The sequence below is a fragment of the Mustela nigripes genome, chromosome 5 (genome assembly GCF_022355385.1).
Source record: "Mustela nigripes isolate SB6536 chromosome 5, MUSNIG.SB6536, whole genome shotgun sequence".
NCBI classification, from domain to species: domain Eukaryota; kingdom Metazoa; phylum Chordata; class Mammalia; order Carnivora; family Mustelidae; genus Mustela; species Mustela nigripes.
Genome location: NC_081561.1, coordinates 36,251,589 through 36,279,551, shown reverse-complemented (window position 1 = coordinate 36,279,551; position 27,963 = coordinate 36,251,589). Strand labels below are relative to the sequence as shown.

General features: G+C 38.0%; 1 protein-coding gene across 1 annotated transcript in view; it reads left to right on the top strand.

Moving 5' to 3' along the window:
- The window catches only part of RIMS1 (regulating synaptic membrane exocytosis 1), a 492,355-nt gene extending 467,863 nt beyond the window's left edge, over positions 1–24,492 (top strand). The window contains exons 26-30 of the mRNA XM_059401539.1: positions 13,345–13,483; positions 15,735–15,847; positions 18,830–18,931; positions 19,749–19,888; positions 21,775–24,492. Coding sequence (XP_059257522.1) covers positions 13,345–13,483; positions 15,735–15,847; positions 18,830–18,931; positions 19,749–19,888; positions 21,775–21,993 — 713 coding nt within the window. The 3' untranslated portion in view covers positions 21,994–24,492. The remainder of the gene's footprint in view (positions 1–13,344; positions 13,484–15,734; positions 15,848–18,829; positions 18,932–19,748; positions 19,889–21,774) is intronic.
- Positions 24,493–27,963: the final 3,471 nt, after the last annotated feature.

Below are 27,963 nucleotides of genomic sequence, written 5' to 3'. Positions count from 1 at the left end.
AGCTCTCTATCTGTTTCCATGTTTTAGGAAAGTCAGCTACACCTCCTGCTCTTGAAAGTAGTGGCCTTATGAAGAAGAGGTCCTGCAGTGCCCTGCAGTGCAATGTCCTCTGTTCATCAGAAACTGGCATTTCAGGGGTGTCTCCTATGTATGTTGCATGTGCCCTACTATTGTGGCTGAGCTGCTTTTGCCCTCAGTCATCTGCAGTCGCTCTCTTTCCATGTTGTAGGCAGGGTTTGGTCCCTGTGTTGTTAGTGGACCAGTCTGGGGCCACCTTGGGTGAGTCAAACCAGGAGTTTGCCAGAGATGAAGTAACACTGAACTACATGGCATTTTCCCTTTGTTGTTCCTGAGAAGCTTTCATTGATGGGTGTGGCTTGCAGTCAGACTAGAATTCTGCTCCCAGCCCACTGCTGGGGCCAGCTGGCCTGGTATATGTAGCTATTTTACCCTCTCCTTGGGGCAGGAGTTACTTTGGAATGGTGCCAGCCCCTGTTGGGACTGCTTGCTTGCTGGGCTTCTGGCACCACTTGGATGGGCTCCTGCCAAGGATGTATTAGAAGGGTCAGGTGTGAACAAGAGCACAGGTGGGACTCACCATCAGCAAGTTCCATGCCTATTTGTTGTGAGGAGAGAGCAGGAAAACTCAGGGAGTTTTCTCTCCTCAGGGAGAGCAGAAAAACTCATACCTACGGCTGGATGGAGAGAGTGAATCCACAGAAGTGTGTAAGGGCGGGGCCTGCTATTAGCAAGCTAGGTGGAGAGTGTTCATGCTGTGCTGGTTTCCATAGGTGTCTGTGTATCTAGGCTTGGGGATGGAGGGGGAAAATGGCACCCACCAGCTCTCTTTTTCTTGCAGAAGTCTCCCAATGATCTCTGCCCTTCTACCATGTGCTCTGAAAGTATTAAACAAATCACCTTCCTGCATATCCTAGGTGTTTTTTAAACTACACTTCTATGCTTTATCTCAGTGGTGCTGTTTGTTGTGCTGTCTCTTTAAGGTTTCCTCTTGCCTTCCAGCTCTCCCAGAGCCAGACCCACTGATTTCTAAGGTTCTAGGTGGTAAGCCCCACTGATTATAAGAACTCAAAAAGTTAGGACCCTCTGCTTTTCCAAGCCAAATGCTATGTGAATTCATTTTCCCAATGTGGATTCCCATACCTGGGAGCTCTTCTCCTCTCTTCATAAGAGTCTTGTAGTATTCCTCCCTCTCATAGACACTCCTATGGATCCATTTGGCTTCCAACACATCTTCGCTTTTCCTACCTTCTTCAGTGTGGACTGTTCTCTATATTTAGCTGTGGAGAGTCTGTTCTACCAGTGTTCGGGTCATTTTCTAGTTATTTACATTGATGTGGGTATTATCTAGGTGTATCCATGGGACAAATTGAGCCAATGATCATCCTATTCCACCATCTTTCCCAGAAGTCCTGTCTACAATAACAATATTTAATGAACATTATTTATTGCTAGTTTCTCCCTTTCTAACCCTAGATACTCTGACACTTCATAGAGGAAGAAAAATTTCCATTAACTTTATTGTTAGAAGAAGAGCCTTAATTTTCACCTATAAAACTATAGAGGAACAATCCAATATAACCCAAGTTTCATATCTAAAGTTAAAGAATTGACAGTACTGTTCATAAAATTACTATTTTATTTTTTTAAATGTTTATTTATAGTATTTAGAATACTATGTACTATGATATAGGATAGGCTGCTGTAACAAGATACCCTTAGATACAGTGGCTTAATCAAGAGTATCATATAACAGTCCAGGTGGGGGGGGCACCTGGGTGGCTTAGTGGATTAAGCCTCTGCCTTGGGCTTAGGTCATGATCTCAGGGTCCTGGGATCAAGCCCCACATTGGGCTCTCTGCTCAGCAGGGAGCCTGCTTCTCCCTCTCGTTCTGCCTGCCTCTCTGCCTACTTATGATCTATCTCTCTCTCTCTCTCTCTCTCTCTCTCTCTGTCAAATAAAAAAAAATCTTTAAAAAAAAAAACAAACAAAAAAAAACAGTCCAGGGGTTATAGTGGGTCCATCATGTTAGGCATCCACGCTGTGCCAACTTCAACAAGTGCTTCCATCTTGAGGTCCAAAGTAGTTACTACAGTTCCCACCATTACGTCCTCCATGCCATCAAGAGAGGAGAAGGAAAGGGATATGTGGTTGGTCTTTAGCTAGTAGGCTGGGGGAGTTCTATCTCTAAGAGAAAAGGGGAAAAAAAAATGGGTATTGGGAACACAAGTAGTCTCTGTGACATGTTACAATTTATACTTTATTCTAAATAATATTCAAAATAATATTTTGAGTTAAATATGAGGCACAGAAACATGTGTTTTGAGTAGAGCAAGGGGGAATTAGCATCACTCAACTTGGAGACTTAATCTGTACAAAATACTGAAGATCTTACTGTGTAATGCTACATAACTTAAATAGGTGCTGAACACTGTCCTGAGTGCTTTACATGGATTATCTCACTTACTACACAAAATCATCCTGTGAGCTAGATGTTATTATCCTCCTCCTTTCATAGATAAGGAAGGTAAGGAATAGAGACAGGCCAAGGAAGCTGCTGTGGTAGAGCTGGTACTTGCATCCAAACATGCAGGTTTCAGAACTGCCTAACAACTTCCTATTCAGCCAGCACTTCGAATGGTAGTCTTCCTTTTGAAACTGGATAGGAGGAAAGATTCTCTAAGTAGTAATACCTTGAATTTAAACAAAAATTTAAAAATCAAAACAAAACCCAAAATATACCCTAAAACAAGGTTTACCCTAAAGTATTGTTTTATTTTTACAGTCAGGATTGTAGATAGTAAGGAGATATTCTAGATTTATAATCAATACATAAAACTCAGATTCATCTATGATATTAATTTAGACTAAAGGAGAGTTAAAAAACAAAAAGAAAAATTGATCCAAACGTGATATATTTACTACTCCTGAGATAATAAATCTAAGACCTTATTTTCTGAACATTAAGGGTTGTTAATAAATGATATAGGTATATCCAGGTACACTTCAGACCAACAAGTTAATCCCAGTGTTTGGTGCTTAATCTCACCCTCAGACTGTTTAGGTGATTATATATCCCTAGGTGCTTTAAATTACACTTAAATATCACAATTTATTAAATTACAAGATGGCCTTAGAGTATTAAAGTAACAGTATCCACTCCCTAGATGTATTAGTTTGCTAAGGCCACCATAGCAAAGTACCAGAGAGAGGGTGGTTAAAATAACAGATAGTTATATTCTCACAGTTCTCAATGCTGGAAGTCCATGATCAAGTTGTGGGTAGGTTTGCTTTCTTCTGAGGCCTTTCTTTCTGGCTTACAAATGGCTGCCCTCTTCCCATGGGGTTATCTTTCGGTGTCCTAATGCCTTCTTCTCATAAGAAAACCAAAAAGGTGGGGATTGCGGCCTCCTTAGCAGTGTTAACTTAATCACCTCTGTAAAGGCCCCGTCTCCAAAAACCCTGAAATACTCAGGGTTAGAATTTCAACCTATGTATTGGATCAGGGGAGGAGTCCATAACACTGAAACACTGTGGAAACACCAAGACTACAAAATCAGTTTGCAGCAGTGAGAAGTTCCGCATTTGACTGCTCCCATTTGGCCAAAATAGGATATGGTGCAGATGGTATGTTTCAGTGACGGTAAACCTCTTCATCTAAATATTTTTTGGCAGCCTTATCAAATTCAATATGAAAATTATTTAAAAGAGCATCTCAAACTTGCTATTGCTGACATTTTCACCAGCCAGGCAGGAGGGAAAATCACTGTGACTTTGGCAGATATTTTGCTGAAAAGATCAAGTGTGGTTGAGTGAAGTGAGCGGCTATGACAGGCAGGCCGTACAGCAGCTCAGAGCAACACCAGGCCTCTGACCAGAGAATTATTAGCCACAGAAGAGCTGGAAAAATACAGGGTAGTGTTCAGTTCAGATGAATCCCTTTTCTAAAGTCGTAGCTTCAGAGAACTTAAAGTATGGCAGCAAAAGAAAACATTTTACCTCTTGGATTATGGCAGTGAAATAAAAAAAGGATAGGCACATAGCTAACAAAGATTTTGAAGTATTCTGAAAATATCATCAAGGGAATTATTCCATTGTCTCACAAGAAAATTCTTAATGATACTATTTTTATTTTTTAATTTTATTTAATTTATTTTTATTATATTTATATATAATATAATATAGACATATAATATATGTAAGTACTTACATATAATATAATTATATATGATATATAATTATGATTATATTTTATTATTATTTATTATTTTATTTTCTCAACCACTGTATTTCTTTCATTTTAAGTCTCTGGAAAAAAGAAGAAGAAAGGAAAATTGTGGACTTTATGGCTGTAGGATTAACATGGAGGTTAAAGGAGGGAACCCATAAAGTCAAAGAGCCTTCATGCAATTTTCTAAAAATAATCTCCAGATCTATGAAGTTTTTATAAGTTGTACTTATTTGGATTGGGACAAAATATATTTTAAAAACTTTGGCATTACTGAAAAGGAACATTTTTGTTTGTTTAAAAACTTGGAAAGAAAAGCCGTGGCACTATTAAAACAGATTACCTCCAAGATTTCTACATGGTTATGACAACATTGGGAGCATCGGACATCAAACAAAGGGGTAAAGAATGATTATTGAAGACCTTTGAGTCTACCTCTATATCAGGTTGTATGTAATACAAATTACACATAACTTTATATGGGTAATATTGGCATTATGGAAGACCAAGACCTTGAGATGATTAAGAACATTAATAACATTAATTAATAACAGTACAACAGCCACCCAAATGATACGTAATGGTACATCTTGAGAGCCTTAGAGGAGAGACCTGTGTGAGCCTGCCCTGGCACCCTCTCTCACCATTCACAGAAGTGTGGGCATTCTGGAAAGGTAGCTTTCTCAGGGGACTATGTTCTTTATCATGTCAGGACCTTTAAATATGCTGCTCTCTTAACCTAAAATACAAATCCCACCCCACCCCCCACTCATCACTTGCATGGAGTTAAAATTCCCTTTCAAAATCCCTGGGATACTGATCTCGCCTCCCAGTGTATCCAGTACTGTCAGTTTGTCTGTAATTGCTGCTGCTTCGTTTGCACACCAGATAAAGGGGTTGGTTGTTTTGGGGTTTTGTTTTTTTTTTTTTAGGAAGCCTCTTTTAGAGATCATAAATACCAGATTCTCTTCAGGAACTGAAACAAAGTAAAGGAAGAGAAGATTTGCATTTCTCATCTCATGACCTCACCAGGTTACATGTTCGGTTAGTGGCAATGCCAGCGCAGACACATACTCGCTGTTTAAATTGTTCCTTCTCTTCCCTTTCTCTTCCTCTCTCCATATTACTGAGTATATACATAAGACAAATACCTAAGGCTAGATAAATATAAAATAAGTCCTCTGTGTTGTACTTAGACTGAATCACAATTAAACGTCCGCTTGTCAGTCTGTCCGGTTCGGCAGTGACGTGGCTGGGGTCAGGGCCTCTTTCCTTTCTACTCTTCCATATACTGCCCTGGAGCCAAAGCACTCAGAGAATAGTTTGTTGAGTAAGTAACCAAGGGAATGAATGACCAGAACATATTAACTATAACAACTTTTCTTTTTAAAAACACAACTGAATTTTGTCTCTGTACATAAAAAAATAATAATTTTTATCACTGATCTCAGTTTCATTTTCAGACTAACCAAAAGACTCTTCTTCTCTATAGTTTTTCTTCATGAGCTAATAGGATATTACTGCATTTAATCTTTTGGATCCAAATTGTTTAATCAACTAAATGCTAGTCTTTTACTTATTTTTCCAATTAATTGACAAAATTGACTATTCATTGGACATTAGAGAATACTTTGATGGAAAGACGATTTGTCAGACATGATCTATGTTATTTTTTGTTTTATATATATATATATTTTATTTATTTGACAGAGAGAAATCACAACTAGGCAGAGAGGCAGGAGGAAATAGGCTCCCTGCGGAGCAGAGAGCCCGATGCGGGGCTCAATCCCGGGACCCCGGGATCATGACTTGAGCTGAAGGCAGAGACCCTAACCCACTGAGCCACCCAGGCGCCCCGACATGATCTATTTTTAATCTACCTTTCCAACCAATAATATTAGATCTGAAAATGTTATGTTTTATCTTATGCATTTAACCATTCCCATCCACATAGAAACAGGCTCTAATGTCACATATCTTAAAAAATAAACAACCTTGGGACGCCTGGGTGGCTCAGTTGGTTGAGCAGCTGCCTTCGGCTCAGGTCATGATCCCAGCGTCCTGGGATCGAGTCCCACATCAGGCTCCTTGCTCGGCAGGGATCCTGCTTCTCCCTCTGCCTCTGCCTGCCATTCTTTCTGCCTGTGCTCGCTCTCTCTCCCTCTCTCTCTGACAAATAAATAAATAAATAAAATCTTAAAAAAAAAAAAATAGACAACCTTTACATATCCTGTGCAACTCTTTAAATAGTACCGCTCAATCACAACAAACCTTTTCAAAACCTGGTGATTCACAGACCTGTACCCCTGGGGATAAAAATAAATGTTTATAAAAAATAAAAAAATAAAATAACAATAAAAAAAATAGTCATAGGAGCTCCCTGTAGTTACTTATTTCTCATTCTCTCCTCTGATTGGCCATTTCTTTAAAGTCCCAGCCCTACTTCTTCACCAAATCTATGCTTAAAATCAGTCATCTCCGGGGTGCCTGGGTGGCTCAGTGGGTTGGGCCTCTGCCTGGGGCTCAAGTCATGATCTCAGGCTCCTGGGATTGAGCCCCACATCAGTTTCTCTGCTTAGTGGGGAGCCTGTGCCCCCTCCCCACCTGCCTCTGCCTACTTGTGATCTCTGTCTGTCAAATACATAAATAAAATCTTAAAAAAAAAAATCAGTGATCTCCCTGGAGCTGGGCCCTTATCATCACTTCTGTGCCTATTTTATTCTTTTTAAGATTTTGTTTATTTATTTGAGAGAGAGAGAGAGAATGCTCAAGCACTAGCTCGGTGGAGGGTAGAGGAAAAGTAGGCTCCCCACTGAGCTGAGAGCCCGATGAGGGACTTGATGACCTGAGCCCAAGGCAGATGCTTAACTGACTGAGCCACCCAGGCACACTGTGTCTCTTTCTTACTAAAATTCTAAGTGGTAAACAACACTTTTGTTTTGTTTTGTTTTGTTTACCTATAACACTTTATTCTTCCGATTTCTGCACCATGACACTTACCATTTTCCCCCATGCCTTAAATTGCCTTCCTTTGTATGCTCTTTAACAGTCTTGACGTTCTTCAGGACCTCTAAATATGGAAAATAGCCTGGGCTCTATTTTGTCTATTATTTTTTTTTAATTTTTTATTTTTTATAAACATATATTTTTATCCCCAGGGGTACAGGTCTGTGAATCACCAGGTTTACACACTTCACAGCACTCACCAATATTTTGTCTATTATTTTTATCTCTATCTATACTTCCTCCCTATTACATTTAGTACTATTGATTTTTGTTATTAACATATACTGTATTATTTTTTTCAGGGGTACACGTCTGTGATTCTTCAGTCTTACACAATTCACAGCACTCACCACAGCATATACCCTCTCCAGTGTCCATCACTCAGCCGCCCCATCTCTCCCACCCCTCCACTTCAGCAGTTTATTTCCTCAGTTTATTTCCTGAGATTAAGAGGCTCTTACGGTTTGTCTCCCTCTCTGGTTTCATCTTTCCCCTCCCTTCCCCTAAGATCCTCTGTCTTGTTTCTTAAATTCCTCATAAGTACTGTAGATTTTTAATTCCATCTGTATGCCAATATATCCTGTCTGTGTGTCTAAGTACCACTTGTCCTAATTCCAACCCTAGCCTGTCCCTGGTGGTCCTGATCATACACCCACTTCCTCCTTTACTGTCCACATGGCTATTTAGGAAGCCCCTCAAACATCTACAAGGGAACTCATCATTTCCACCATTTACTGAATTCTTCCTTTTCAGTAAATGACACTACCATTCAACTAGTTATCCTGACGAAAAACCTCAAAGTCAATGGATTTGTTCTTCTTTCTGAACCACTTAGACATCTAATTGGGCAAGTACTGTCCATTCTGCTTCAGAATATAATCGAAGCTTACCCTCTTCCCTGATCTCTGACGCTACTTCCCTAACCTAAGTCACTATTTATCTCTTCTTAGTTCGGAAAGTAACTTTCCACTTCTAGTTCCTACAATTCATCCTCCACACAATAGCTAGAACAATGCTTTGAAAATGTAAATCAGATCACAACCCTTCTCCGTGGCTTCCCATTATACTCAGAACAAAACCCGGGTTGTTTTCCAGCAGCTCCCCCCCCACCCCCAGGTCTTACAGACTCTCCCAGTCCCATCTTCTCCTCATCCATCTTACTTCAGCTTTTCAGAGCTTTCTCAGACGAGCCAAGGAAAGTTCATCACTTTTCAGGCTCTTGCACCTGGCTCCTTCTGCCTAGATAATACTTCCTTCAGATCCTTGCAAAGCTGGTTCCTATTTTACGTTCTCAGAAGTGGCCTTCTCCAGGTTCCTGGGTGGCTCAGTGGGTTAAAGCCTCTGCCTTCAGCTCAGGTCATGATCTCAGGGTCCTGGGATCGAGCCCCGCATCAGGCTCCCTCCCCGGCAGGGAGCCTTCTTCCTCCTCTCTCTCTGCCTGCCTCTCTGCCTACTTGTGATCTCTGTCTGTCAAATAAATAAATAAAATCTTAAAAAAAAAAAAAAGAAGTGGCCCTCTCTGCCCAGTGGATCAAAAGTAACTCACTCCACTGGGAGAGTCTCTTCTTTTTGTTTTTGTTTTTCATGATGACTACCAGCTCTAAAATTATCATAACTTATTTAATTGCTCATGTGTACTATCCTGTCTTATGACTGTTGTGGCTCCAACATCTAGAAAACTACCAATTAGACTATAGGTACTTGGTGCTCAATGAGTATTTACAGAATGAATTAATACATCAAGGGGTTGTTTCTAAATGTAACATATATCTCTTACTATGAAAAGAAAGAAATAATTAATATGTAAAGAAGACATTCTGGAAGGGAAAGTTCTTCCAAAGCAGGGGAAAATAATTGTTCCCAAATGATAAGGATTTTACTGATTTTTTTTCATGTGTTTCTGAATACAGAGTATTAAAATAGGTGAGTTTTCTAATCCTTTTGTTCTTTGTATAATATTTGGGACAGTATTTTCAAGTCAAAGGTTTCATATCAAGATTTGATAGGAGACTTCATGTCTTAACCAGGTAAATGATTCTTCAATGGATACAAATAATTGTTAAATAATGGTGATGTCATTTAGTAGTTTAATGCATGGTATTGATATTTTTAAAATTACATATATGGAACATATATGTATGCTATAGTCACAACATATTTACAGAGACAGATTTAGATAATTATATACCTTTGTACTTGTATAGACTATATGTGCTTTTAACAAAATTTTTAAATGAATTTGTAAGCCCATATGAGAATGTGTACATGAAAATATCTGTGTAGCTAAACCACTGTTCTGTTTGTAAAATGAAATTAGACTGTGTTTTCCTAAATTGTGGTATAAAGGAATGGTCACAAGACTGATCCAATCCAGCTTCTGCTGCTCACTGTCATAATTTTGAGCAAATCATTATACTCACTAGAGTGTACGAATCCATTAGGGCAGGGATTTTTGTCTGCTGCGTTCATTGCTGTTTCACCAGGATCTGGAAAAAGCTCAGTGTAACCGCTGAACAAGTATTTGTTGCATGAGTTAAAATTCTCCAAAATGAGTTTCCACATCTACAAAACAAAGTTTTTGCAACCCTTGCATTCTTAATAGTCTTAAAGCTATTGTGAATTTAAAGAAGACAAATTAATAGCTAGAACTGTTTATGCAGTTTTTACCTGGGCCTTTGCAAATTGTGTAGTTCATCAAATCTCTTTTCATTGAATATTTATTAATATGAATAAGACAAAAACTAGGTATCAGTCCATATTTGCTGTCTTCAAAAGGACTAAAACAAAAACTTTAAAATTAAAAATATATTCAAATTCATAAAATTAAGTAACTCTAAAAGAAAGTTGAATAACCAGCTTGTCAAATGATGTTCTCTCAGAGTGGGTAGCATTTCCATTTTGGAAGCTATTAAGTTTTAAAACTACTCTAAGAATGTTAGGGCACTCTGTAAATATACCCTTTGTTAAGTATACTTGATGTCCCAATTAAATTATGTAAACAAATTAGTAGACTTCACTTTTAATTTTTCATTCCTTGAACAAATATGTATTAAGTGACAACCTTGTGAAACCTGTGTTAGGAAATGATAGCCTACTTGATGAGCCCACTCTGCATCTGTCACCTGCACTGCCAGGTGCACACAGAGCCCTGAGATCTCTGGCCACAGAGCGTTTTGGCCAGAGTCAACATCAACATTGGAAAGACTGCAGAGGAAAGCTGTGCACGACTGAGAAGACAGTGGCCCCCTCCGATCACCATTACTCACAAGCCTCCTCCCACGCAGTCAGCAGGACCAGTCCCGCCACCCATGTTGCTTCGCTGTTCCCTCACAGCCTGTGTCCTCACTTGCTCCGGACTGATGATTAATGAGACCATAACCCCTTTATAATAAAATCATTGCCGCTCTACCCTGTCACTCTCTCTCCCCGCTTATCATTCATGGTTTTTTTCCATAGCGCTTATTACCAAGCATATATTTGTTTATTTGTTCATTACCTTGATTGTATACACACATGAGAATGTAAGCTCCATGATAGCAGGAACTTTGTCATTCATCAATATATCCCCAGCACCAGAATCGTGTGTGAAACATAGTAGGTGCTTAGTAAATATTTGTTGGATGGGTACATGAAAAACTGAATGAACAAGTAACCAAACTTCCCCACTACTGATTGTCTTAACTGTTTCTCCTCCAGTTTCCAGAGTCACCACACCATTTAGATTTCAAGTTTGCTCTCGTTTTTCTAACTATGATAGTCCTTTTTCTCAGTAAGAATTTGGTGTCCCACCCTGGGTTTATTGCCTCCCACAGCTTTGGGGAAACATTTGCATAACACTGCTTAGCTCCCTTCAGTAACACAGGGCTGGAGCTTGCCTTTTACCCCCGAAGTGGACTGTAGCCAGTATGGGTGCATGAATGAAATGTTGCTCTACCATAGTGACTTCATAAAGGAGCTGCATTTGAGAAGAAGGCACAATCAGTCAATCAATCAAACAGCACTAGAAAGTCAATAAATGAAGTCACTACCTTCAGTAAGTGTACAAATTCTACAATGACAAGTCAAATAGGCAAGATAGCGTCTAGAAGGGGGAAGAGTAAAGAATCCCATCTAAGGGTGGGAAAGTGGGTACATCCATATGAATGTTGGTAGGAGTGATTTAAATTACTATGTTTCTAAATGGCAATTTAGGAATAGCTATTAAGACAAAACAGATTCCTACCCTTTCACTGGCATGCAACCTCTAGACATTTGTTCTATAAAAACTCTCCTGTAAACTGGAAACATTCCAAGAGCTCATCAGTACGGAGATGCCTTAATTATGACACCACCTAATGGTGCAATCATTTTAAAAAAATAGAGACATGTTTGTATTATAGTTACATTAAACGGAATGAGGAAAATGTGTGATCTTGTTACTGAGTTTCTAACAATGTTCTAGACACTAGGGATAACAGTGAGCAATATTCACAATGTTCCTCTCCTCCTAGAGATGAAATTCTAATTGGGGAAACAAATAATAGAAGTTTAATGCAGAGCAGCGCTATAAAGAAATACCAAGCATGGCAAGGAGATGGAAAATGATAAGGATGAGAAAAAGCCTCTCTGAGGGGGTGACATTTGCACAGAGACCTGAACAAAGTGAGGAAGCAAGGCAAGAAATTCAGAAGGGAAAGACAGGAAGGCAGGCCCTGAAGCAGCATGCTTGGAGTGTTCGAGAAAATTCAGGAAGACCATGCAACGGGAGGGCAAGGACAGGAAGACAGGCAGCGCGTGAGATCTGAGAGGAGGCCGGGAGCATTTTACGAACCATAGTAACAATTTTGGCTTTTCTTTTAGTTTTGATGATAAACCGGCACAAGATCTTGAGCAAGGGAATGACATATTCAGATTTATGTTTTTAAGGAACTGCCATGGCTCTTATGTAGAGAATATTCATCACTGAGTCCATATAGCATAATCAATTTTTTTTTTTAATTAGGCAAAGTACAAAAGGATTGCAGTGACCAAATAGGAGAGGAAAACAGCAGTCTTTCCTATGGTTAATCTAGGAATGTTTGGGGGCACCTACTTCACAAAGGTTTTATGGGGGTTGGAGCCTTTCTGTGTTTATACACATACATAGATGCATACAGAGCATATATTAATGGGTATTAAAGGCTGCTGTATGGAAAATTGAAAGAAAATCAGAAATGTGTATCAAATGTGTAGATGTTAAAACTGGGGCGGGTATTAAAAGTCTAAGTATTTGTCTAACACTTTGATACTGTTCTAATCCGATAAGTGTTTTAGAATTTCATTTCCATGGTATGAGTAGAATGCCGGTTAGTGTGTCTCAAAGTGGCTTGAGGAGGGTTGCTCTGAACTTAGAATTTGTCAAGAAAATGATCGGTCATTATAATTCAAGATACAAAAAGAGACTCACACCCAAAACTGCCAGTCAGAAGTCATGCAGCTGAGGTGACAAGCCATGAGAGAGCCAAAAGGCTTCGAGTTAAGATAATACCTGTCCTATGGAGCATAGGTATGCTCTGTGCCATCTCAAATGAGCCTGTGTATGGTCAAGTGTTTCAAAAAGCATTAAACGAAATACTACCGTTTCTCTTTATGGGATTATTGATAAAATGGTCAAAACTGTGCTATTTTCCATGTCTGGTTCCCTGCGCATCTCCTCCTTTAAAGGACAAGGCCCAATCATTAGGTCTGTTCCCATACATTTGGAACACTCCAGACTGAGGAAAAATCTTTTAGGTTCTTTGGCCTCATCTTTCCACATAATGCCGTTCAGTGCCAAATCCCGCTTTTCACTGCAGTGGTCACTTCAGCAGCAATGTTACAGTGAGCTCATTTTGGTTCACTGAGGTTCAGGCCGTCTCTGGGCCTGGGGCAGTGGTCTGCCCTCCACGACTACCCTCTTGGCCAAAGCATATGTTGGCAAAGAGATGTAGCTAACCAGATCATTCTCTTAGACTCTCTTTTTCTGAGTAAACTTTTAATTATATGCATCATTGTTTTATTTGCAGAATCAGTCAGTATTTGGGGAGAGATGGTCTAAACAAAACTTAGAGTTTCTTTTCCTCTCTCTTGTCAGAGTCAGGCCACAAGAAGTTAAAAAGCACCATCCAGAGAAGCACAGAAACAGGAATGGCAGCCGAAATGAGGAAGATGGTAAGGCAACCAAGTCGAGAGTCTACTGATGGCAGCATCAACAGTTACAGCTCTGAGGGAAAGTAAGTGATGTCAGCACCTCTGTTTGGCTTTAGAACCACCAGTTGTGTGGTCAAAGGTAAAAATAACAGCTGCCAGCGGTTTCAGTGGAGCTTCTCTACTTAACTAGGGGTTCAACCCTCCATGTTTTAAACAGCCTTACCTATTATGATATGTATACAGGGACACTCTGCTGCACCTGGTCACTCAGACTTTTCAAAGGTATGAAGAAAAGCTGAGTTAACATAAATAAACCGGTCTCCATCATCCAGAAAACTCACAATAGTCCCTTCCTGGATGTTTACTGTAGAAATGCTACATTTAATGGGTTATTTTCATGTGGGAAAACTCATTATCTGGTCCAGTCACCAAAATCTGAATTGAAATTTAGAATTGAGAACTGATTTCCCATATTCCTCCTTCTCTCCAAACTATTTTTTTGTTTCTGAGTTGTTGGAAGTCTAACACTCTGATAATAAGCAATTATAATTTTTTTGTCTTTAAAACACCACTCATTTTTATCTTAGAAAAAAAAAACAGAATTTATCTTCCTCATTACTTTTCTTGTTAAAGAGTTTTAGTTAATTAATCTTAAAATATATCTTAAAATCTTAAAAATATATAACTAGATTTGTGTTTTACTTACATGCTTTTACATATAGATCTCGCAAAAAAGAAAAAACCTGCATTTTTCTACGCTTGAGAATTTTTCTGATAAAACTAAACTTTTTACTGAGGTGATAGATCTTATAATTAAGAAATTATTAGTCTGCAGTGGATTACTTGGGGATTGATCATGTACAAATTTTCTATAATTATTCACTTACTGCCATTCAGAAATCTCATTTACCAATCTAATAGTAATAAATTATTACTATATTATTATTATTTTATTAATAATATAAATCATTACTATAATAAATTATTACTATATTTACTCTACTGGCATTTTTAAATTTTGTTCGGAAGATGAAATAAAATTATGCCAAGTTAATGTTCATGACATGCTTTCCTATTCCTGAAACTAGTGTTTATTTGATCAAATGATTTGTATGTATGCTCCCAGTAAGATATAGCTAAGAGCAAACATCAGCAGGAATGAAAGTTACAGAGATGAACTTGCTGACAAAGTGTCACTATTTGATGAAGTATTATAATGTAATGTGCAAATGAAAGACAGGAGACATTATTTTCTGATATAAAACTAATAAATAATATTTACCTCCACTGTGGATAAGCCACTTAGGCTCTTACAGATTGATTTTCATAGTCTCCAAATGCAATCAAATGTGCCCTATCTAATTCCCTTGATTATGAGGAAATAATACGTGAAAAAGCACATTGGAAACAATAAATCCCTATAGAAATGTGTTTATTGAAAAATGCTCACTGAGGTCCCGCTACATAGCAAGAATGGTGCTTGTTGCCCAGGATACATCAGTGAACAAGAAGAGCACACTCACTGTCTGCTGGAGCTTCCAGCCCCGGGAGTTCAGGCAGTTGGGTGGAGTAAGAAATGGACAGCGCCTGGGTGGCTCAGCTGGTTAAGTGCCTACCATCTTCTCAGGTTGTGATCTCTGGGTCCTGGGATTGAGCCCCGCATCAGGCTCCCTGCTCGTCGGGGAGTCTGCTTCTCCCTCTCCCACTCCCACTGCTTGTGCTCTCTCTCTCTCACATAAACAAATAAAGTCTTTTTAAAAAAAAATGCTTTATTTTGAAGAAAAAAGAAATGGGCATAGTCTAATCAATTCTCTTCCATTTGAACTGAATGAAAATCTCAGATAATATAAAAATGTAGTTCATTAAAAAATGAATAAATGAAACATTTTTACCTGTAAACAAGAATTTATACTTTGCTATAACATATATTGAAGACATTATCAGGCACATTTTGAATTTAGCATTAATGTTACTGAATGTTCATGAACAATTATTTATGTAAAATTCATGATATAAAAATTAGTATCTCATATTTTATGTCAACAATATATTTATGTAGGGATTTGTATTTGTAAATGTCCAGAAAACTTCATATATTAAAAACTATAAGACACCCTCCTGAATAGAACATCAGCTCTTAACTTGAGAGTTTATTTCGACCTTTTCTCAGTCAGTGATGAACTTCACATACTTGGTTCAGAGGCAGTGAATGCCAAGAGTCTATGTAAACTGCCTCATGTTTATGATTCGTGATCAGAATTAGTAGTCAAATGGAAATTAATAAAAGGAATTCTAGGAGATCTAATGTTTTGATTTTTATCCTTTTGCTAATAGCTTAATATTTCCTGGAGTACGACTAGGAGCAGACAGTCAATTCAGTGATTTTCTTGATGGACTGGGACCAGCTCAGCTTGTTGGCCGCCAAACACTTGCCACCCCTGCAATGGGTAAGAACCATTTTTCCCACAGGAAAACTGATGTTTCATGACCGACAAGGTCATTTAAAGTATCATAATAGTAATATAAGTAAGAAGCAACATTTGAGCAAGGGTATTGCTGGCTTCAAATGACTATTCTAATTTCTGATGCATGTTTCTAATTTGAGACATGATGTGAAATGAATAAAGTTAGTCATAAATCTTTGAACTGTCAGAAAACTTTGTCAACATAGAGAGTCCACAACAGACCCAAATGTAAGATGAGGGTAGCATTTCACAGCATAGAAAGATGATGGATTATTCAGTAAAGAATGCTGGCAAAACTGAACAAACAAAAAAGATTAATGAAATTGCCTCCCTACTTCAGAACCTATAAATATATTTTATACTCAATTATAAAAGAGAACATGTGTGGAGAAAGACACTAGAAAATACTAAAAAATACTTGATGTTTCTTTGCTCTTGGAATGGGGAAAAATCTTTCAAAGGATCAAACCAAAGATAGATAAACTGAAAACTTCTACTAGCAAGATACACCCTAAATTAAGTTAAAAGGAAAATGATGAAAGGAGAAAATGACATGTAGCATGTGCAATAACTATTCCCCTGAAGGACATGAGATTCCATGGAATTCTCAGCAAAATGCATAAAAATAGGTCACCACAAAGGCACATCATCATGGACTCTCACAACACCAGAGATCGGAAAATCCTCTATTTTCTAAGAGGAAAAATAATTCTATACAGAATTATCAAAAGTCAGATTCCCATCAAAAGTCAGATTCCTCAATAATAATACTGGGATCCAGACGACTACTGTGTATTACCTTAAAAATTCCAAGTAACAGTTGATTTCCAACGTAGAGTACCACAGCCAGTCGAATTATCAGGTAAGTTTCAGGCTGGAATAAAAAATAACATACTGACAAAGGAAGGTCTTGGAATATTTTCCTCATACACAACATTGCTCAGAAAGTGACTAGAGGATATACCTCAATAAAATGAACTAAGTGAACTTAAAAATATAGGAACTAAAAAAGGAAAAAAAAGATCCAGTAAATAAATGCTTTAACACAAGAGAGAAATGGTTGGGATACCCAAGACAATAGTGAGGAAAAATCTGAAGATAACAGCTGCAGCAAGCTTCAAAAGCAATTTGCACTAGGTGTTGTACACAGCTGATGAATTGTTGAGCTCTACATCTAAGTCTAATGATGTACTATATGCTGGCTAATTGAATTTAAGTAAAATTAAAATAAAATAAATAATAAAATTAATTAATTAATTAATTAAGATTTTGTCCAAATTGCCAGAATCCATAAAATAAAATTACAGAATACCTAATGTGTTTGATTTTTTGGAAGAGGTCAACAAGCAGGAGAGAAAAAGGGGTTGAATATATATACATAAAAATGTATGCAGATGCTTTTTAAAAAGACACTCATTTAGTATAGGAAAAAGGAAGAGCTGTCCAAGAAATGAGACGTAAGCACAGTATTCTAGTTCATTCATTTCTAAGTAATGTTACATAATCATAATTATAGAGTCCAATATTGGGATAACAGTTAAGTGTCAAGCATATGGCAGCGGTAGGAATACAGTGAGAGAAAATGAAGTTAGAAGTCAATTAATAATATCTAAAACTGAAAAATATAGAAAAATACCTTATATGTATAGTATTTAGAAATAGGGAGGTAGATGCCAAATAGTACAAAATAAATCAGATAAAAATATTGAAAATCTTGAAAGCAGTGACCTTTGGAAGGCAAGAAGTTGAGAAAGATAATGGGACTCTTTTTTACTAATAAGAAGACTTATAGAACAGTTTTATTTTTTAACTAAAATAAAATAAAAACAAAAGAGAAGTCTGGGAGCTGAGGTCTAAAACAGAGTTATAAAACTAATGAACAATCCAGAGCCACAAAGTTGATCAACTGACCTGTCAAATAAAGAGAATTCACAACTGAGAAAATGGAGAGAATTTAACTAAGAAAAAAATTAGAAATAATTACATTTAGCATTTTCAGAAACTAATTATCATATCAATCAGAAAACGATGAGCACTTTAGTAAAAATGGCCAAAGGACATGAACAGGCAAAATGTAAACAGATACAAACTGAAAATATTTAGAGATATGTCTATTAATATGCAAATTATCACTTTTTAACCATCCGATTGGTAAAAATTAGACATACTCCTAATACCCCTATTAGTGGGTGTGGAAAATGGAAGGATAGATACTTCTGGTGGTAGTGCCAATGGGCACAAGCTTTCTGAAGGGTACATAGCAATATGCATGGAATTTTTGATTGTCCATTTAACTAGACCCAATAATTTAAAATCTGTGCAAAAATTCTGTATAAAGCTGTTCATTGCAATATTATTTGTAGTAACGACAACATAGATAACTTGTATTTCCATCAACAGGGATCTGGTTGAGGTAATGACATGACCATTCACTGGTCCCTACGGTCAATGAATTGAGGATGTATGGTCACGATAGAGATAGATGAGAGATAGAAAGATAGATAAGAAGGAATAAAGGGAGAAAAGGAGTTAAAGAAAAAGTATTTATGAGGTTTCTAGGGATATTCACCAAAACATTAATAGTGGTTTTTTCTAGGTAACAGAAATACAGATAATTATACTTTTACTAAGTATTATACACTAGATTATATAAAGGATAAGAAACCCTACCAGACTAAAAGAGTAACTAAAATACTTCAGTTTTGTTGTTATTAAGTGATTTATAAAGTAATATAGGACTCTCATAACATGGATTAGTACCAGAAAAATGAAGGAAAACATTTCAAAACCTGATTTGGAGGCAGGGGGAAAAATGTAGAAGCAGGGAGCTCTAAATGGGAGGGGTTTTATCAAAATCATGACGATCACAATCTGGAGAATGTCGTGTACCTCTATTTCTTTTTTTTTTTTTAACTGTGTGTAACTGCAAAGAAGCTGAGACATTTGCTTCCTTTCCACTTGCAGGTGACATTCAAATTGGAATGGAGGATAAAAAGGGCCAGTTAGAGGTTGAAGTTATTAGAGCACGAAGTCTCACGCAAAAACCTGGGTCCAAGTCCACACCCGGTAAGGAAAGGCGGTATTGAGTTTGGACAGGAGACTCTGACATAAGCAAAACAATCAAAATATTTGCTGCATTTGAATTCTGTGTTCTCCATTTTGCATCATCTGACTGATTAAAAAGGCAGCTTTTCTGTATTCTTTGATTCTATAAAAATGGATCTGGGTTTTCCTTGTACAATTATTCTGTCAGAAAGTATAAGGAAGAGTATTATTATTATTTTTTAAAGATTTTATTTATTTCTGTGGCAGAGACAGATCACAAGTAGGCAGAGAGGCAGGCAGAGAGAGAGGAGGAAGCAGGATCCCTGCCGAGCAGAGAGCCTGATGTGGGGCTCAATCCCAGGACCCTGAGATCATGACCTGAGCCGAAGGCAGAGGCTTTAACCCACTGAGCCACCCAGGCACCCCGAAGAGTATTATTAAATTAAGAAAAGTTTAGCTATGATTGTTTCTTAGCGTGTGTTGGTTATTTTTTTTCTCCACATTTACAAATGGAATTTTTTTTTTCAGTTTTAAGCATAAAAAGGAAACAATGAGCTTTCAGTTATATACCTGAATCGTGATGCCAGCTGTACCCCAGATCAGTCAGTCTTAGATTAACTTGGCAGAACTTTACTGGGAATGATGAAAATGCCACTTGTGGTAACATTAAGAGTCTTAAGAAAGAGAATTTATGGAGCACCGGAAATTTGAAATGATTTAAACAGTCAACAGGAAACTTTTCACTAAGCATCTCTAATTCTCTAATAAGACATTCTCTAATCAAATCAATTTCACTTGAAGGATTAACTTCTTATATGTTAAATATTACTTTGTTCAGCTCCATACGTCAAAGTGTATCTTTTGGAAAACGGGGCCTGTATAGCCAAGAAGAAGACAAGAATTGCACGAAAAACCCTTGATCCTTTGTATCAACAGTCCCTGGTGTTTGACGAAAGCCCACAGGGTAAAGTTCTTCAGGTCAGTAACAGTGTGACTGTTTACATAGTAATGTCCACATTATTCATATAAACACTAAAGAGGTGGTCAAACATGAAGAGAATAGATTTCAGGGAGGAGAAATGTGACATCTTTGAGTAGAAAAAAATAGATTGTTAATTTACAATACAAACAATATGTAGTATTGAAAATATCTGATGGATCTAAGGGAAGACATAATTTTTATTTTCTCTCCTTTCTTTTTTGTCCTCTCTCCATCACCTCCTTCTGCTTTTGCCCTGCTTCCCATATCCCCTCTTCTCGATAAGTAAGTTGGTAGGTAGGATGGTAGATAGGTAGATAATCAAGACCAATGATGCTAATGGTTTATTGAGCATTACTGTGTGCCGGACATGGGATACAAAGAGGAAGGAAGGAAGGAAAAAGCGAATATTCAGGACTGGTGAATGTCAGATACATTGTTAAGTAACTGCATACATTAATTACTTCTTTCCTTTTTTTTTTTTTTTAATTTATTTATTTGACAGAGAGAGATCACAAGTAGGCAGAGAGGCAGGCAGAGAGACAGGGGGAGTCAGGCTCCCCGCTGTCAGAGAGCCTGATGTAGGTAGGGGCTCGATCCCAGGACCCTGGGATCATGACTTGAGCCGAAGGCAGAGGCTTTAACCACTGAGCCACCCAGGCGCCCCCATTACTTCTTTTTTTAAAGATGTATTTATTTTAGAGAGAGCACGTGGTTGGGGAGGGGGAGCAGAGGGAGAGAGAATCCCAAAAAGACTACATGCTGAGCACAGAGCCCAACTCAGGGCTCCATCTCATAACCCCAAGACCAGGGGTCAGATGGTCAACCGACTGCACCACCCGGACACTCCATTACATTACTTCTTTTAAACATTTTAACTATCATGTGCCTAAAATATCACAATCCGCATTTGAAAGATTATGTATGAGGATCACAGAGATTAAATAATTTGGCAAAATTACTCAGTAAATTGAAAAGGCATGGTTCGCCACTCCTGCCTGTATAAGCGGGTGAACGAGTTCAGTTGAGAACCTTCACAGATGACCAGAAGAGTGGAAAACAGAACTTAGGAGGAGGAATAAGTGTAATCTGACTCCAGTGACTCAGATGACTGAATAAGTCATCTGACTCCGGTAGGAGCTGACCCAGATTGTACTGCCTGTAAACTCTCTGACTTCTTAATCATCTGATCAAATCAGGATTGTCACACAAATTTTCAAAAAGCAATGACTTAGGGACTTTGGGGAGGGTATTTGATTTGGTGAGTGCTGTGAAGTGTGTAAACCTGGTAATTCACAGACCTGTACCCCTGGGGATAAAAATATATGTTTATAAAAAATAAAAAATTAAAATAAATAAATAAATTAAAAAAAAAAAAAAGCAATGACTTACAATTATTTTTCAACCTGTCCCTTCACTACCAAATACATAATATAAAAGAAATGTAATGCACATTCTCATTCTTTATACATAGTCCATCGTATACACACTCCACTGGACATTGAATTATATGTTGTTTTGCCCGGCTAATTTTCACAAATTTTAATTTCTATATCTCTCTGGCCCTCACATCATTACTAGATAGTAGTTACTCAAGAAGGTATTGAATTTGTATATTTATTTCTTTAACATGTTTATGTAGCTAAGACCCCTCATTGACTAGGGAAACATTACTTGAATTCTATCAAATCTAAAAGTTATTGGGAAGTGTCTCTTTGAGCACCTTATTGTTAGTATCTTTCTGTCTGTTCTACCTTCTTGGTATCAGTTACATTCATTTCCTCTGCTTCCCTGACTGGCCCACTTTGACAGAAGAGTTGCTTTCAACTCTGCAAATGTGAAAGAAAGTGACATTCAAGTTTCATTGCGTTTTTCTGTCTCACAGGTGATAGTCTGGGGAGACTACGGCAGAATGGACCATAAATGCTTTATGGGTGTGGCTCAAATCTTGTTGGAAGAACTCGATCTATCCAGTATGGTAATCGGATGGTACAAGCTGTTCCCACCATCATCCCTGGTGGATCCCACACTCACTCCCCTAACCCGCCGGGCTTCCCAGTCATCTCTGGAAAGTTCAACTGGGCCTCCCTGCATCCGCTCATAGTGAACTCATACCAGAGTCATTCCAGTGAAACTCTACCTTTCAGGATAATAATCTGAACCAGATATTTCATGATCAAAAGCATTGTTGAAGACAGACAATCAACTTGTGTTTTGCCTGTAGTAGTTTTTCAATAATATGTCCCACTTGTTGTTTAAAACCTGGCTTCATATGACAGAACAAGGCAGTCTATCAAATTACAGTAAGAGTCAACATGCTAGTGAGAGTCACTGATGCTTCTGACAAACAGAAAAAGAGGAAACTTCAAATCCAGACACACACGCGCACGCGCACGCGCGCACACACACACACACACACACACACACACACACACACACAGAGGCATGCACACACCCCAAACTGAACAAACTGGAAACTCTCACTCTGAAAAGTTGTATTTTACATGTTTCTGCACAGACCACAAGCAGTGTTATTTCCCTGGTGTTTGAGAAGTTTTGTTCTTCTGTGTGTTTTATTTGTGTGCTATTTGTTGGGTTTTGGTTTCTTGATTTATTTTTCACTGTATTTGTTATTTCCACTTGTTTTTGGATGTCATGACAGGCCTCATGATGCTTACAAAGACCCTTCCTTTCTTTCCTGAAAAGCACCAAAAAAGGGCTGAAACAGTCTCTGTGGCATCTCCCCAAAGTGTTCAACATCTAGGCAAGATGAGGCCAATGAAGGGTTTCGCTGGCTTTCATTTTAGAATCCTTCAGTCTTGTGTGTGGAAATCCAGAATACAAAAAGTTATATTCTAAAACAAATAATCACAGAACCACTCTTCTTAAATGAAAAATAATCTGTGTTCTAAAAAGTTAATTTATTTTTATCATTGTCTTTTATGGAAGACTTTTAAAGAAGTCAATCTGCAACTAATGCTGGGAATTAAAACTAACTGCATAACTGTACTTTGGGAAACACTCCTTGTAATAACTTTTTCTTCCTGATATCTCCCCAAAAGAGTATATGCTCATATGTTTAAATCATACTTTTGACTTCCCAGAATGGTGACTAGAAACAGATTTGAGCCTAAGACACTTTCAGCTATGCCCAGGCTTCTCAGCCATGTCTCAGTGTGGACACACCCATCTGCCCTGGAAAGAGCATGGTATGAGCTGTCCAGTATTCCACTGGAAATTCCAGTTGAAATATTCTGCACTAAAGTAATGTTTTTATCCAATTTTAGTTTACATTTCTTTGAGATTGATGCAAGCACAAAGCTTGATTTTTTAATGCAAAGTATCTTACTTTGGGGGTGGGGAATAAAACAAAATCAAATTTCAACTTGTAGTTTCTTCATTTGAGTTTTTCTTGGCCTTGAATTTCCCTTGTGACATTCTGTATACGTGCTACAAACTGCAGACTCTGCAGGTGCATTGATATGTTCTCCCTCCTTTTATGAGTCATTCAATTTTTGTGATCACACAAATAGAGCAGCATGACTTGGAACTGTTCAAAGCTGCATGCACATTTTGTAAAAAAAAATAAATAAATAAAATAAAATTTAAAAAAATTAAAAAGAGAAGAAAAAATGAAAAAAAAAACACAAAAGATTATTTAATAATGTATGTTAGTTCCACATTAGGCCAGCTTGTATGTTGCATGTACTTGTACAGTTTGCTCGTTAATTACTATAATGAAATAACCAAGAAATCTAAGCCATCCATTTTTGTTATAGACATTTTGCAGATTTTAGCCAGACTCCGTCTGTGAGTTTGGGGTGAAATGTCTATAGATGGACTTTATTTTTTACCCTCTGGAAAACGTGATGTAGTATGGACCAAATTCCTTCTAATTAATATTTTGGTGTAGATTCCTACCGTGGGGCTGTACCACATGTAGACACTGTGTACACACTAGGTTTTAATCCATAGACATACTGCCTGCACCAAGTGAATTATTTATTATTATTTACACATGCCAGATTTATCTGCCCGTCATTCCACAGGGCACAGACTGACCACTCCTCACCATGCTGAGCAGGAAGAACTGGAGCATTGGTGCACTTCTACTAGATTCCGTTCTGTCTTAGTGGCCAACAATCAACTGATTATAATTGGATAGTATCTTTCTATTTTGACCACTTGTCTTAACACTCCCCTGTGCTTTTAAAATGAACAACTCATGTATGTAAACATGTTTAATAAAATTTACTTTTCATGTCAGTTGGCAGCCATCCGTGTTCTATGTTTTGCCAGATTTCCATTGCAGGTTCTATGGTGCAAAATTGGGAGCCAGATCGTGGGAAAGGGAGAGTGGGGTTTGTTGTCTGCTGTGGGCGTTTGAGTTGACTTGTCACTGCACTATATATGTCTTCATCTATGCCCAAAGGGTACTTTGCATCACATACAAGTTTTCACTTTGTCAGCCTGTCTAAGTGAGCACATGACTATACTTCTGAAAAGTGGCATCATTAAAAACAATAAATCTCAGTAAGAATCAAATGGAAGGTTGTTTTTCTGCTGCTGTTTGAGTGTGCTAATAAAAGAGACAACTCTCTTGTGCAATTGCCAAATCATTTCCAGTTATGTGACATAGCAGAATGTTAACTCCTGCGCCTCTCATTAAAGCACCTGGTACCTCTTTCCATCTTTCCTTGAACCCCTGACTGATTTGTCGATCTTTGCCTTAGATTAGGCCAACTGAATAAACCAAGCAATCCATTAAAATATCTCCAGAAGATTTTAGGGAGTAAATATATCTTCAAAAATAGTAGATGCGTCTTTATAAATAATACGTTAAAAGAAAAGTTATTCACTTCTTGATTTAATGACTCTTCTTATTCTCCAAAAGTGTGTTCATGTATCTCATAATCATCACCCTCACAAAATACTTGGTAAGCAATAATTTCATATTGCAGTTTTATTTGTAGTAAAACAACTGTTGGGATCTAGTCTCGACCTTTTAAAAGCCCTTAATATTTTTATAGACCATACTGGCTTTGACTTAAAGCAAAATAAATACAACTAAATTAATATCAAATTTGAGACAATTAAACAATGTGAAACATGTCACCACATTAGTTGTTTGAAGTTTTTTAAACAGTTGACTGAATTTTACCCTATTGAGTCAATCAGTTGTTTGGTCTACAAGACGTGAAATTATCTGTTAGGTTGGGTCGAGAAGACAAACACAACAGATCAGTTCAGTTTACAACAAGCTGTCAGAGCTAAGCTGCTTAATGCACATAACTGGCGGGGCTGGGGGGAGGTGGGGCAAGTCTGTCTTAAAAATAGGAGGCAACTAAATACAGCCTTAAAATTCTTTGTCTAGACAGAGACAGAAAAGCAGGAATCCCTCTTCAAATCAGGTAAGTCTTCCTGGCATGATGGCTTCAGGGCCTACAGTGGTGGAGAGGACGTAATGGCAGGAAAAGCAGTTGTGCTGTCTTCATGGTTTCTTGCGGACTCTGACAACGTAATATCCGGAAATCCTAGCCTCAGATACATGATCTGATCATTCTTAGCTAATATTATTAAGGGCTTGGTTGGGTACTAGATGTTCTGTTATTTACTTGGAATGTAAAAATCAAAACAAAACAAAATTGACCTGTCTTAAAGGAGCTCTTTGTCTACTGAGAGAGATCATGACATAAATAATCACAGCAATGTATTTTGATTTGTGTACAAAGGACTACGGAATTACCTTAGATTCTCACAATGACCCTAAGAGTTAAGAACTCTAATAATCCTATTTCACACAAAGGATCTGCAGCTGGAGAAGCTAAATAACAAGCCAAAGGTCACAGCACTGGTTAGTGATGAAGCTGGGATGTGAACTAAAGTCTGACTCCAGAGCCCGCCCTGCTAAACACTTTGCATCCTCCATTATGCCTGACAGTTGAGCCAGACTCTTCAAGAATGAAGAGTCCATCAGATGGGAAAGAAGGGAAACACTCCTCCAAACCACTCTGCCTCAACGCAACTGCCAGCCAGTTCCAAGAACTTTTGCCATGAGCATCTTTCCTGTAGGTATCTTGCCCACAAGTATTTTTGCCCCAAACATTCTCACACATAACTCATTGGCTATCAAGCGATTTTGCCCTATAAGATAAAAAACAAACAAAAAACTGGTTGACGATTTGACTTGACAGTTTGCTGGCTTCATCAACTGGTTGACAGTTTAGTTTCATTTCTCCATTGACACAGTATTCCCATTTTAAACTATGTTAATCTTAGCTCTCATAGTGGTCTACAGAGTGCTGCAGAGTTTTGAACCCATAGAACTTTGGGACGTCTATCAACAGAAGTGACACTATGTCAACAACAATATGCTGAAAACAAAAGTGTAGAGGGCTTTCATTAAGCAATACAAAACTCAGTTACAGATAAGCATCCTAGTGTTTGGAAACTGATAAGCTCGCTTAACAAAGGAAGATTTAGCAAAAAAAAAAAAAAAAAAAAGACAAATCAACAAGCAGAATGAATAACTTCAGAGACAAGTATTTAGGTAGTCCACAAAATACAATCTGTTATTTGCTCAGCATTGCCATGAATCTACATACATTTTAAATGCATTCAAATGTTTTGTATTTCATAATAAAGCCTTTTTAATTTTGTTCATTTTTTCATGTCTCATTCTGTCCTTTTTAATGAATTTTATTCATTAAAGTTTTATTCATTCTTTTATTTTTTTGTGATTTTTATCTTTTACAACCAATTAGCTGTGTGGCAAAAATGCTTGTGGCAAAGATGTCTGCAGCAAAGATGCTTTTATGGAAAATACCCGACACGTTACCTGCTAATAAGGTCTCCTGTTGCTTGTCTCTAATGCTCTGCCATTACCATGGGAGGTGGGGGAATAGGGAAAGGAGGCAGTCAAACCCTTCTCCACCTGCTGAGCTCTCTTTTTAAGACTTTTGCCCTATAACTCTCTCCTATTCCTCAGTCTTCCTGTGACTGCACTCACCATATGCATTATTAAACTTCTAGAATATATCCTATCAGCTCTCAGAAAGAGTATTAATAAAGAAGATAGAACAAAATTGTCCTTACCCAAACCTCACACTTATCCTTTGGCTCCGAGATAAAATCGTCTTCTGAGTTCCTCTACCTGACTCCTTGTCCCTAGTCCCAATGCATAGTGCCCCTCAATTCTGCATCAGTCACAAAAATCTGCAACTTGGGGTTGACTTGATCATCCCTGAATCCCAGCCCCATGTAGCATGTCAGTCCTTCCAGTCAATCCATATGCCCTCTTAAGTTATTTGCTCCCAAAAATAGATTCCATGACTCCTTATCTATGTGTAGAGTCCCTTCTCCTCAGAGGAGCTCAGAAATTACCAGGCCTTACACAGCTCCTACACCCTACCCCCCACCCTAGTTCCTCAGGTACCTCTCAAGAAGACACAACATCTGCAAGTCTTCACAACTTTACACAGGTATAAAGCAAACATGGTCAATATCAAGGCCCTTGCATGACGCTTTTATTAGCTGGTCTCATACAGGTTATTCTGAACTCATAGCTTGGGACAAAGTCTTACAAGCTGCTTTTGTTGTTGTTGTTGTTCTTTTTTCCCCTTTTTTCTTTTTTAAATTGCCAAAAAGAGATGCTCTAGGGTCACTACTTCCAATAGCTGCCAAAACTTTTTCCTTTGTCCCATTAGCTACCCAAATGAGCAGTGTTACACCCCCACACACATCCCACCATGGGGGATCCCATGAGTATATATGTGATGACCTCTGATAACATGGGTCAGGTCTTAAATTTATTTTTTTTTTAAGATTTTATTTGTTTATTTGACAGAGAGAAATCACAAGTACACTGAGAGGCAGGCAGAGAGAGAGAGAGAAGGAAGCAGGCTCCCTGCTGAGCAGAGAGCCCGATGCGGGACTCGATCCCAGGACCCTGAGATCATGACCTGAGCCGAAGGCAGCGGCTTAACCGACTGAGCCACCCAGGCACCCCAGGTCTTCACTACTAATCGAGCTCTTCCTAATTAGATAGACCTTCCAGTTTATCCCTCCATTTGGT